The sequence below is a fragment of the Phlebotomus papatasi genome, chromosome 1 (assembly GCF_024763615.1).
Source record: "Phlebotomus papatasi isolate M1 chromosome 1, Ppap_2.1, whole genome shotgun sequence".
NCBI lineage: Eukaryota > Metazoa > Arthropoda > Insecta > Diptera > Psychodidae > Phlebotomus > Phlebotomus papatasi.
The window spans coordinates 8141063-8155585 of NC_077222.1; the positions used below are offsets into that span (position 1 = coordinate 8141063).

Sequence of the window (14523 nt, forward strand, 5' to 3'; positions counted from 1 at the left end):
CATATTTTCTTACTGGAAAGAAAAGGTTAGGGGAGACTGGGGCAAAAAGTCACAAAACGGATATTTTATTTTTTACAAGCTAGGGTAAATTAAGCTAATTCAAAACCTGTTCCAAATGAAAACTTTTCGCTACTCCAAATGGAAACAACAATTTTATCCATGATAAATGCAGTATTAAATTTTTATTTATATATTTTCTACACTTCAGTTTCATTATTTAGTTAATTTTGCTCCAAATAAAGCGAAAATCCATTCATATTCACAAATTTTAATTAGTTAATTTCTCAGAAAAATTAAAAGTGTACCTTTTCACCATCGAATTTTTCATCGATCAACAAAGTTTTCTAATGAAAAACACAATAGGGTGATTATTCTTTATTCGTTTTTCTTACATTTATGTAATATTTCTGACAAAATTATGTGAAATTAAGTGTTAATCTTTATTGTTAACGATACGTGAAGTTTTCAAATGAAATAAATTTTCTATTTCATGAACAAAAATGGCTTCTCTGAAATGTCTGCAAAATGCTTCAATAGGAAACAGCGGAAATGTGATTTTTTTCAGAGATATTTTCTTATTGTCTCAAATAGGAAAGGAGAAAAGACCAGGAAAAAGAACAAATCCTGCACTCAAGAACAACTCAACAAGGTTTTGGAAGCCTTTCGTCGTGGTTTCAGTTACACTGTTTGTCTCCAATTAGAAACTTTCCCTTGTCTCCATTTGGATTAACTTGTTTCCAATAGAAGCATTTTGCAGTCGTGTATTTTTCTTGTATTTAAGAAGTTTTCAAATTATATTTAAAGAATTTTCACTAAACAATAACATTCTAGAAGAGTCAAGGAGCAAATTTATGTAATTCTCTTCAGAAAAAATATGAACTAATGTGTTGAATCTTCTGTCAAAGTTAAATCGTCTGGAAATGATTTTGAATTAGGACATTTACCCTACCCGTACACTTCCAAAATTTCTAATTAGCACAGTTTTATAGGAAATTTACCGCTCTACAACTCTGTGAAAGTCATTTTCTTCTATTTTGTAAGGAAATATATTTATCGAGCTGTTTTCTAAAAGGTAATTTTGTGATCATTCTCAAAAATGCTGGGGCAAATAGTATCAGGCATAAGATACTATCACATTTTGATTCGCTTTATTACGGGATTCCGTAAATTTAAGTAAAATATCTAGATTACATATTTTTATAGCAAATTTATTCTTCTACACCTTTGTAAAACACCGTTTTCTCTATCTGAGCGAGAAAAACGCATTTTAAGCTATTTTACAAAAAACACACAAAAGACTGCAAATCGTTTTCACCGTGGAACATCAGAAATTGTTTCGGTTTTTGTTACTTTTTGCTCCATAGCTTTTGTTACTTTTTACCCCAAGTGGTCGTTTTTAATAAAAGGATTTCTGGAGAACGAAATCTTTGTAAAATTCTAAAATAGATAGCGGATTCGTATTCAAAGATTATCCAGATAATTTGGGAAATATTCACCAGTGCATCAAATTTAAAATAAGTAACTAACAATTGATATCTTCTGCACTGAAAATATTTCAAAAATAGGGCTAAAAATTTCGTATTTTTTATTTTCTAAATTCCTTGTTCAAATTCTAACAAACTTACGACATTGAAGAAGACCTATGGAGGTTATCTATGGCAAAAATTTTAAGCCGCTATCTTATTTATAATGGAAGATATTGAATTTTAAAATTTTCGATTTGTGACTGTTTGCTCCAGTCTCCCATACTCTATCTAAATCAAAAGAGTTTGTAATTAATTAATGTACAGAATTTAAATTCAGTGACCGTTCTGGTACATTGACTGAATGGGTTAAATGAGTTTTCTCATACTAGATAAAAATAATCAAATGAAATTGGAATAAAGGATGAGTAAATTTTGTGTCTTGGCTAAACTATACAACTATTGTCCGTCTTTTTCCACCGTTTTCTCACATTTCTTCTATTTTACGCTACTTTTATTTAATAAGAATACAGTATGATTTAAATAATTTCAATGCTTCTGATTCTTATATTTCTGAAGTTTTCTAACTAAGTTGTTAGTTGTTGTATTTACTAGTTCACTTGATTCTGAACTATAGGCAATTTTGTTAACTATGGTCTTCCAATCTGATTTTAACAGCTAGATGGTGTGTGTCTTGGCTAAACATTATTTTCTTTCAAATTTTATCAAAAAATGTATTTAATCCTGAATCATTTTCACATTATACATAAACTATCAGTAATAAATGCAAGATAAACATGAATGTAAATATGGGTTTGCCTAATGCACCTCAAGCGGAGTTCCTGACAATCCATCCAGTAAATGCAAAACTGTTTTGCTTATATATTCAGAATTTCTTTCAAATCATTTCCTTTTAAAGCAAATATTGACCTTTTCTGCTATTAAAGCAACTATAGGGAAAAGATGGGAAACTTCACATCGCGCAAAATGGAACGATGTCAACATTTTTCTTTTTTAGAAATATATATAAAAATACATTCAATATTGCTTCTGCTAAGTCATATATTGCCTTTATATATATAGATTATATACAGGAAGAGCATTACCGGAAATTACGATATAGCCTCGGGCGCAATAGAATTTTTCTTTACTTTCTGTGTGTTTCTAAATGTTATGTGGTTTGAGGTGGAGAATGAGAGGTTTCCTATTTCCAATTGCACACAATGATACATGTCAAATATATAAGTGAATGAATTTATGTCCTTGCAGTGGGAGAATCAAATTGAAATTTTCAACAATTTTATCGTGGTATACAGTGGGAAAAATTGTAAAAGACTGTAGAGGAATATTCCATTTGCCACCTGTGGTTAGAAATTGTTATATTGAGGTGTTCGCAATGGAAGGATTTGCACGGAAGTGTAATAAATGGATACCATATGAATGATGTAGCGACCTTTTTTTTCATGGTATGCCATTCACGCATATGGAGTGAAAGATAGAATTAGGGATGTGACATTCCACGACTGATTCACTCAAGAAATAATGCTAGGATTGTGGTGTCATTCCACACTCTTCAATTTTATGTCACTTTCCATGAACTGACTTGGCATATTTCACAGAATTATAACCATGTATCATCTGTGGAAATAGGAAAAAATAGTTTGCATAATAGAAAAAAAACCCAGCTAGCACAAATCCAAATAGAAAATGTAACAGTAATGTTTTCTTTTTTGATGCTATCATAGCTCAACTCAGATTGTTAAATATAAAACGAAATTAGAGATAAAAAAAACGTTTTCTCGTAATTCTCTGAACTAAAAGAACTTTTTTTCCAGTGTGGGAGATTTAGAGGAAAAACCCAATTATTTTTAAATGAAAATCTCTCAACTTTCTTTTCAATAAGTTTCACTTTTATCACTTTTATTGGTTCACAGTGAAAACTTTGTTGAAACAATTTTTTCAATGCAAATCTAATAGAATTTTTCAAAATACAAAAAAAAATATTTACAGTATTTTTGAGGAAATTGTTCGAATCAGAAAATTAGTCGAGTCGAGACACATACCAGAGTGTTGTAAAAAGCTTTCAATAGCCTTTATTTGTGATATGACATATCTATATTTTATTTCTTATTTCTAATAATAGTTTTCAATTTTAGTTATCAATTCGTTAAGAACACTTATCAACTATTGATTATATAAGAACTAAAAAGTGATAAACCCAATACTCAAACCAATTATCCATAAAAAAAATCTTAAATAGTTGAGATCACTTCATAGATCTGTATAAATTTAAATCAGAGCGTTAAAGAGACAGGGTTTCCCCAAGAGCAAAAGCATTCGAAGATCGGTTTCGAAAGCCAAAAAAAAGCAGTTTTACTTCACATTTTAACCGCGTGGGGGCTAAAGTATTTCCGTTCGAATTTCTAAGTGTCTCAGATGTGTCAGCCTTCGATTTGCTAAGAATAAAACAAAGCAATGCCTCCCAGTATTCCTGGATAATTATAATTGCCCTCATAATTACAACCTTGTGCGAAAATTTTGTCCATTAATTCAAAATTGAGTTTGAATTTTTCGTACCAAATACAGTTACCTATACCTATTAGCAGAGACACTTTTGGAGAATCAAATTCCACCTGTAAGCGCATGCAATTGCTTCATTTGCAAATGGAGTTTAGAAAAACCGATGATCGGTTTCGAAAACCTGCTCATTTCGTCCGCGTTGTAACTGAAATACTTCCTGTTCGAATTTCGAAGTGTCTCGAGTGTCACTCTTCACTTTATTGTGCGGAAAAACAAAGTAATGATGTTCATAATATTCCTAATGTTTCTTAAGTCATTGAGTAATCTTTCAAGAGCTTCTTAATGAGATATTACACCAATTCTCTCAACCAATCGCACTGTTGTTGACGATTGAAAGTGTCAAGAATACCGAAAGTTCGAAATCAAAGAACACCCAGCGCTAAAGTGGCGATTATGTGAACTTTGGCTTCACTTTGGAGTGGCTTGCTTCATTAACAGTCGATGTTAAAAAAAATCGAAGATCGACTTTGAAAGACAAAAGAAAAGAGATTTTTACTTTTCGTTTCTTCTATATAGTAGCCCAAGTACTTCTTGTTCGAATTTCGAAGTGTTTCGAAGGAAAATCTTTATTGAAAATTAAAGCCACTTATTATAATTTCACTCAGAATCACTGAGTAATTGTTTAACAGCTTCTTAAGTGTGTTTTTTTCATAAATTTCCCCACCTTGTGCGAAAAGAATTTGGAAATTCGAAAGGGAGTTTGAATTTTTCGAACATCAACGACTTTTTGTGCAAATAAGTCATGCAAATTCGAACGCTCGCGGGGTATTTTTGACATTTCTCACCTCCCAAATTCGAACGATATTTTCAAAACTAACGGAATTTATGTGAGGTTAAATTGTACTTTGAATCAAATGCCCGTACTTCCTCAGAAATCTTCGTAGTGGCGAACTTTCTCTTCATTTTATTCACTCATAATTAAATATTCAAGAAGCAGCACAGACAAATTATTTTCTATCATCCACAACATGATTTTTTAACATAACCCCAAAATTGACATTTCGAATTCTACCGTCGGTCGTCCGAATTTTAGAGATGCAGATTTGAGAGACTCCTGTAAAGACACTATTCTTGTGATACACAAATTTAAGATTTAATGAGCCCAAACAGAAGTAGATTTTGAATAATCTAATAACCAATAGTGTCTTGGATAAAAGGTAAATGGAACTCTATTTGCACAAAAAATCGTTGAAGTTCGAAGAATTCAAATTCAATTTGGAATTTTCATACTAAATTTTCGAACAAGGTGGGGAAAATTTATCAAATATCACACTAGAATTGCTCAGTGATTATGGAGTGATTAAATACTGGGACAGTAAACGTCGTTGTTCTGTATTTTTCCTCACAACAATGTGAAGACCGACACATTTTGACACTTGAGCACTTCGAAATTCGAACATGATGTACCTTAAGCCACCTTGCGAAAGTATAAAGAAGTAAGAGTCTCTTTTTGGATCTTCAAACAGATTTTCGAATTGAATTTTTCAAGATCTACTTGTGGATGATAAGAATCTTTCGCTATTTTTGATGATTGTTTAGACTCGAAGTACAAAGCGATGAAGCCAAGACACAAACCAGTTAATTATCGAAAAACTTGATTTTCCTTGACACCAAAGATTTTTGATTGTCGTATAGATGGCGCAAGGGTAAAAAAAACCTTGTCCAAAGAGTTTTCAATCCAACCGCTAGGAAATTCTAAAAAGAATCCTTGCCATTGATGCATAATTTGCTTATGGAAAGATGTGTCTGTGCTGTATATAAACTTTCGAGCATGTCACTCAAACTTTCAATTTCTAAAAGTAAATACGAATTACAAGACAGTATCAACATAACCATCAAAACTAATCTATTTTCCTAAAATTTATGAATTCTTACAACGATTTCCATACGAATTCACAATATTTACTGGTAAAAGTGTGTTGAACAGTTAAAGAAGTTTGTGTCTTTGCTAAACTGTTACATGTCTTCGCTATTAATAAAATGTATAAATATGCAAAAAAACCCGTGTGGTTGGGGTACCCATCGGGCGCGTCCCAGGTGGCGGATAGGGAATGGCTGTAGTTGGTTTTAGAACTGGCTATAGTTTGTTTGGAAATAGCTATAGGCACGTATCGGCATCTTTGCGTCTACGAGAAGTCCTTAGTGAATACTAAACCGCGGACCACCCCAAAACCCGTGTCTCCTGGGTAAGGAGGCCTGTGCATCAGGTTTGCACCCTGTTGTCACAGTAACCTGTCAGCAAAAAAACACAACAAAGAGCCTCGGATGTCGGACGGATTGCACCGGAAACGACCTACGCGAGACAATGGACAAGCTGTTGCTTCAACCGCTGGTCCCGGGGTCGGAGGGCACCAGAGTAACGGAAGAGGCTCTGGAGTGACATCAGGTTTGACAAGCCTACCACGACGACAACGGCACTTCAGAACGACAAAAAGTCGGAGGTAATGGTGATTTCCCGAGAATCTGTGGGATGCACTCTACATGTTAGTGGAGCCTCATTGACACAGGTGAAGAAGTTCAAGTATCTCGGGGTGTTATTCACGAGTGATGGTAGGATGGAGGCAGAACTCTCGTCGCGAATCGGTCAGGCTTCTGCAGTAATGAGGGAGCTTGGCAGAAGCGTGTTGAGGAAGGTCGAGCTTAGTCGATCGGCTAAATTATCGGTTTTCAAAGCTGTGTTCATTCCTATTCTCACCTATGGTCATGAGATTTGGGTAATGACCGAAAGGGTAAGATCGCGAGTACAAGCTGCCGAGATGAGGTACCTTCGAGCGGTAAAGGGAATCACTCGTAGAGATCGAGTGAGGAATGTGGCCGTTCGTGAGGAACTAAGAGTCGAGGAGCTGCTTCTTCGGGTTGAGAGATCACAACTTCGATGGTATGGACATGTTCAACGCATGAATGAAGAAAGATTCCCCAGAAAAGCTATGCAAGCCATTGTGAGGAGACCTCGGCCTCGAGGCAGACCTAGGACAAGGTGGCTGAATCAAATTCAGAATCTTGCCTTGGAACGCCTCGGGATCGAACTCGAACATCTTCCTGAAGTGGCGGAGGACCGACAGGCGTGGGCTGCTAGATTGGATGTCATGGGCCCGCGACCCCAATAGGGATAAGCGGTTGAAAATGAATGAATGAATGAATATGCAAAAAAAACAACGATAGACTTTTTGGAAAATGCTCAATGCATTGCAAAGCGAGGTTTCGGCACGATAAAGATTCCACTTTATTTAGTCACAAATTTATTAGCGAAATTTCCGGTTGTAGATTGCAAGAAGTATTTTTCTTTTTCAGTTCAGCTGCCATAAGATCAGTCTCATAAATAAATTTTTGATAATCTCTTTGCGCTGCAATGTAACAAAACGTTCCAGTTGGGGGTTGAAGTGTCTGATGCAAAGGAAAAGAAACATACGAGAAGCACTTTTATGGTTGAATCTCTGTGAAAAGCAATGTCTCCCATTTTTCTTTGCGCTACATCAGACATCGTTCTTCCATATGCAACAATGCAGGTGCATATGCTATGTTTATATATATATTCAAAGAGGGAAAAACGGTGTTTGCCTCACAGGAGATATTCTTAAGGAGGAATATCGCGTAGAACTGTGAGGGAGGAACATGAAATATGATGGAAAGTTCTTGTTATATTTGATTACGCTATTTCCACACATACAAAACTTTCAAATGCCTCATAAATGCGTCTATCATTGTTACTTGGTCTCGCATCTCGAATGAGTTTCGAGAATGGGGATGTTGCTATTATTCTTGGGTAGAAAAACTTTCGACATTAATTATTCTCGGGTATTCTTGGGAACAACACTCACGGACTAGAAATTAATTAGTATTGCTTCCTGACTTTCACAGATATGACTATGAAATGCTACTGCAGAATTCAACGTTTTGCCTTGTTCCACGGGGACGTCGTTTGGGGTCATTTCGATTTCTTGAAGCTCTTCAGGCTGGATGCATTCCAGTGCTGCTATCAAATTCCTGGGTGCTTCCATTTCAGTCCAAAATTGACTGGACACAGGCAGCTATTTGGGCTGATGAACGTCTTCTGCTGCAGGTGCCGGATGTTATAAGATCCATCTCAGCCAGTCGCATCCTGGCACTGCGGCAACAAACCCAGGTACTCTGGGATAGGTATTTCAGTTCCATCGAGAAGATTGTATTCACAACTTTTGAGGTAAGTGCTCATTTTTGACCTAAAATTAGTCCAATCAATATTTTTTTACAGAAACGAAAATATTTCTTTATTTTGTAAATCCAATTAGAAATTATGTTAGTCGACACTATCTTTTGGGTTTTTCAAAATCCGAACTTCGGATGTAGTTTTTTTTTCAGGTAAAAATAACGTAATATTGAGGTAAAAGAGTGGATAAAGTGCTGGAATACCTCAAGTCATTTCAGTGACGTTTGAATAACGTTTTCATGACCTAATTTGTACACTTTAACAAAATTTTGCCACCCGAAAATGTTTTGAATAAGCCGAAGAAGTTTTCGGCAGACCTTCGGCTTAAGACGAAAGGAGACTAAACTTGTGTTGTGGATTTAGAAAACCGTCGTAAGACCGCTAATTCCTTAGGCAGCTGTGCTTTGATGCACGAAAGTCGAATTTAAAAATTCGGTGTGGTCACTTCAAAGCGGCTTCAAAGACTAGCCTGTCTTGCGAGCCTCAGTGGATCAGTTGATAGAAAATACTATTTCTATGACTGTGAGGTCTTGGGTTCAATACTCGAGAACTGCCGTGAGATGTTCTGATGCGCCTTAAGAAAACACCTCAACTTTCTCTAAGTAACTTGGTTTATTTCTTCACAGGTCGGCTTCCAATATAATAATGACAGTTTTACACCAATTGCATAGACTAAAAGAATATTTTACAATTGAGGGTACGGCTCGGACTTTGGACATTGTCCAGCCTGAATCTAGAGCGTTAGCAGTCAGCAATTATAATATTAACCCTCTACTTTAGAGGTGTGCAAGAAACGTTGAAACCGAATAAACGTCAAAATAAGTTTGTTTTGGTAGCGTTTTGACCATTGACGTACATGCTTTATTTGACGTTTATTCGATTTTTCAACGGTTCATGCACGCCTCTACTCTACTTGCACATTACAACCGTATCAGTCTCGAATTCGTCCACTGATTAAACGAACTTACCTGGGGGTGGATTACGTAAGTAAGTGAACCCGGTGAATGATAACACACACATTTTGTATTATTTTAACACCAATTTCACTCCATTTTTGTTAAAATATCGCGGAAAACTTAGAAAATTTGTGAAAAATTACATGACCACTGAACAAAAATAATGAATTTTGACGTCTTCGAATTCACTCTAGCAGTCTTTCACCACAACTGATTCACTCACTCATTCATAATCACTTTTTTAGCAGTTGTGAACGCGAGCGGTGAATCGTTCACTTGTGAACGCTTCACCAGTGAACGTTCACGATTTTTACATAATCCACCCCCGATTTCGATTTCAAAAGTCTATATTTTCTCCTATTGGTTATAATTCTACCTTAAAAGCTAACATGGTTTAATTTATGAGTACTAGGTACCCTTTGTGGAACCTTCGTTGTACATTTTAAAATGACGTGCTAGAAGCACTGTATCTGTCTTTGCTGATCTTTTAAAAGTTAAAAATAATTTGTGTTAAACACAGGAAAAAGAGTAAAACCTGCATTTTTGTCATGGTGCATTTTTGTCATGGTTAATCCACCCCCAGGAACTCAATTTGCTAACTTCATGGCACTTATGTGTTGCTCACATGAAGTATATGCTTAAATGTAAAATGGCTTGGAGCGCAGCCTTTACCCTGTACTGAGTACTGAGCTATGGATAGCATTCGCCAGGAAATCTATGGCTAAAAGCAAGACCACAACAAGACTTTCTTTATTGTTAACCCTCTAACAGTGTTTTCTATAATATGCAAAAATAGTAGTTAAATAATTTTGTCTAGGGTAATTAATGGTCCACTGAACTCAAAAAAACCATCCGTTCTTCATTATCTCATTTCGTTCGGGCGCCAGGTGAGAAAAGGTAAAGACCGCCTGGAGGCGGTCATATCGGTTTAAGGCATAAAAAGACTGAAATATTTTTTATTGAAAAATAGTGAACAAATAGTGAAATAAATGAATTTTAAACGTTTTTTATGGATGAATGTTGTATTATTATCTAAGAAATGATAATTTTTAGGAAAAAAACGTTTATAATTTGTATAATTAGACGTTAATGAAGCTCAAGGTATGGCAATAAGACCGATTTTAAATGAATAAGTCACAGGCTAAGTAAGAAAACGTCATCTTCTTGTATAATTTGAAGGTCCTTTGAAATACATTGCTCATTTTCGGGTTTTATTTCACGATCTGGGGAATTTAAGGACGAATTAGGGAATTCATTATCACTGTTGAAGTCTGCTTCTTTATCAATTTCGGTTAATTCGCAGAAATCGACCATTTTACTCATTCTGGACAGTCTTCGTGTAATCTCAATTGTTTTTTATGATAATATATTGCATAATAATAATATATTTTACTAGAACAACTAAAACAATTAAATAAAAATATCGGTAATTTTTGAAAATTTTACCCTTGAACCGATAAGACCGCCCACAGGCGGTCTTCCTTTTTGTATTCTTACACTCAAACTTCAAGTTTTTTCACATTTATCAATCGAAATATACAAACTAGAACAGCATATCTTTCAGAAAATAATATTCTTATTACAGTTAGATTACTTTAAAACAATCTTTTTTGCACTTGAAAACGAAAAATGTCGCGAACGACATTTTGTTGTTTTTTCTCTGACCTGTCACACAAAAGTGAAGATGCTAATCAAACGAAAGGTCAAAATGAGTTCATATCTTCAGAAAATATGTTAGCAAGACTATGACTGAGGACACTGTAGATGTTTTAACTTCAAATAAGTAATATTACCGCAGTAAATACGATTTATAGAATGACCGCCTGGAGGCGGTCTTACCCGTTAGAGGGTTAAGTAAACCTATAAACGTCATTCACAGATCGAGCTATATGAGCGAAATCTATGTCAAATTGTCTTGCTCATTCTCGTCCGCACCTCCGAAGACATGTTTACAAAACAAAAGTTACAATTTCCTTTATAAACATCTTGACTGTTTCGTGAACAAAGGTAATTGTGCGTACCCTATAAAAATTGCTGAAACTACACTCTTAGAAAAGTTTCGACATCATTACTATTGAAAATTAGTTGGTCGGCTGATTATTATCAAATCTATTTAAAATAGTTCTCATAATCTTAAAACATTTTTCTCATAATAATTTTATTAGTAGTGAGAACATAGGGCAATATTTACGTGGATAAGTTGCGGCAATTATTTCATAATGGTTTCATACAATTATATTTGCTTTTGTTAATTAAATGAAATCGATATCCCAACTAATATTGGTCACTAATTGCTTTTAGTTCTCACAACTAATGCAAATTAATGCGCCTATATTTTCATAAAGTTCTGACAACTTTTTCAATAGTAAAGAGTGGTTTTATACTTATGTGTTGAAGCTTTCTCGAGCTATATAGTAACCACAACTAATATGATATAGTTATTACAGCCAATAAGATGGGTATCAACTCCATTTATATAGTTATTGGAACTAATATGTTATAGTACCCGTTACTAATCTAATTTAGTTATGATAACTAAATGAAAAAGATACTGTAACTAATATTGGTCAAGTATTTCATTAGTTACCCTAGCTAAATATATGGATGGGACTATGATTACTATATTTTATAGTTTCCATAACTGTATATGAGGTAGTTGGGACTAAATTTTTCTAAGAGTGTAAACAAACTTTGTACAACTACTTCAATCCATAGAATAGAAAAGGATATGCTGGGTAACTTGAAAAATGGTGCTTAATTCTAATGTTTGAATAGTTCTCTGAGTAAAGCAACAAAAAGTTTTGTTTAGAAGAAAGATTATAGTGTGAAATGAGGTGCAGACATGAAAATCCATAGTTATATATGGATGAAACGTAAATCATTCAGTTTAATTAGTATTCCATTTTCAAATAGAGGATGTGTTGGAATAGGGTAAAAAAAACAATGGGAAATATTTGAATAGTACTGTAGCGTGCTCAATTCTAGCTATTTTCACCACTATCGACCACCTATTGCTCCTCAGGGGTTGCACTTTAAGCGATTTGGAGTTTACAGAGAAAAAAGGATGTGTACCAGATGATGGGAATATTCTATTTTCCTCACCAATGTTCTGTTTGCCATGGAAAATAAACTTCCCAATTCATTGTAGGGGTGCTTTTGTTGCTTCTTCTCCTTCACTATATAAAGGACTATTGGAGAGACGATTTTCAAGAAATTGTAGCTATATAGATTAGCTTATTTCCATATTTTCACTGTTAAAATAAACAATGTAATTTGCAAAGATATTTTCTTTACTTCATCTGACCTCAATTAATTCACTTATCAAAGAAATACTGAAACCAATATTGGCGATCTTTCTACAATTCATTTGAATATTCCCAATAAGGATAATACCATTATACTGAATTGTTCTCTTGGAATACCTTATGCTATATCTTAAAGTGTTATCGTTATCTGTGAGGAGATACATGGAATGTTGAGCCTGCAGTATTATTGTTTAATGATATTATTGCGGACCTGTTTTTAGGAATATTCTGGACCTAGGGGGTATTGCACAGCGTTCAGTACGGTGTGAAAACTATGTCTTGAAGAATTTTACATTTATTCGTATACTTCATGCTAGCAACACTTATACGTCATGAAGTAAATCAAGTGGTAGAGTACTCTCTCTATGATGCAAGTACAGTAGAGTCTCCTAAATTCGAACGCTCGGGGGGTATTTTTGACATTTCTCACCTCCCAAATTCGAACGATTTTTTCAAAACTAACGAAATTTATGTAAGATTAAATTGTACTTTGAATCAAATTCCCGTACTTTCTCGCAAGTCTTAGTGGTAACATACTTCCTTTTCATTTTACACGACCATAATATATGTAAACATTCAGGAAGAAGCACATAATATAATTTTCATTCACCAAGAATACGAACTTTCTAACATAACCTCACAATTGACATTTTGAATCCAAACGGCGTTCGAATTTGAGAGATTCAGATTTGAGAGACTCTACTGTACTCGAGTTCGAATCCTCTTTAGGTCACCAGGAATTTTTCTGGCATTAAAGGTGTTCGAATTGCATCCAGTAAGCATCACTACACTTAATTCCACTGGACATGGGACTGTCGATCCCATCCCTGTCGAAAAAAAATAAATGGCACGAAAATCTCACTTGTGAAAAAGCATAGTTCCTCTATGGGAACTTATGACAGCATTATTATATTTTAAATTCATCCTTTTCTATAAAGCTGAAGTACCTTCTCTATGCACTATTAAGGCGTAAGAGATTCTCCAAACATCTGCTCTTGTAAAGTTAAATTAAGTGTTTTGAGTAGAAACTCTTTGACTTTGTCAAGATTTTCCTGCAAATTTTCCAGCTCCTTCAGTTAATTCATAACATTGTTATTATATTACTTCTATGTTTCTAAATTTACAAAGGATTTAAAAGATCAAGTGTCTCAATTCTGTTCCAGTATACCGACATTAAGAACATAATTTATAAACTACTTCCAAATTCCTGATTTTAATCTAGTTTAAACGGAATTTTTCTAAGGACCAAAGTTCCGGGTAATTTATTAAATTCTTGAGCATTAAAATCGGTCAAGAACTTAATATAGTCTTCAGGTTCTGGTTGTTACCTTTACCTTCTGCTTTCAGTCGGCTTTCTTATATTTTGTATCGAATTTTACATAATAAAACTTATTTATCAATATCGTGGACTAAAATTTCAGGGTTCCTCTGGGATAAAACTATCAATCTTCTACCATATTTTTATCCAGAAAATACGAGAAAAAATGACGATTCGTGGTTCATGACTGAATTGATAAGAAATCAATCAAATGAGTTATGGCTCTGGCACACCTTTTAGGCCAGGAAAATTTCGTGAAGTCAAAACCCAAATCTCCTTTCTCTAACGCTGTTCATGTACCTATCTCACTGTTTCGCACTTTTCTTCTTCTTCTTTTAAACGTCACTGAAATTACAAATCAGTTTATTCGAATTTTAAGTGCAGAAGACTGGGACAAATATATTCAAAATGTTTGAGAAAGAACAAGATGTGAATTTTGATTTTATTAAATTTTCGTAATCTAAAATGTGTGCCAGAGGCATTAGAAATGCTTTCAGGACTTTTAAATCAATAAAAGTTCATACCTTTTTCAGACACGTTTGATGTTTCTATCCCAAACTATTCTTTCTTTTTCTTTTCGTAAACATCAAAACAAATTCAATTTAAATTCAGGTGCGAAAAGCAAGATAGACATTCACAGTTAATTTGTGAAAGACACGAATAGAAATTTTGATTTCACGAAATTTTCCTGATCAAAGTGTGCTGAAGGCATAAA

At 34.4% G+C, this 14523-nt stretch overlaps 1 protein-coding gene across 2 annotated transcripts in view; it reads left to right on the plus strand.

Annotated features, from left to right (window-relative positions):
* Nucleotides 1-14523, plus strand: part of LOC129798673 (exostosin-1) — a 94895-nt gene that overhangs the window by 65397 nt on the left and 14975 nt on the right. For both annotated transcript variants that reach the window (XM_055841944.1, XM_055841943.1), the window contains exon 4: nt 7902-8223. In XM_055841944.1, coding sequence (XP_055697919.1) covers nt 7902-8223 — 322 coding nt within the window. The remainder of the gene's footprint in view (nt 1-7901; nt 8224-14523) is intronic.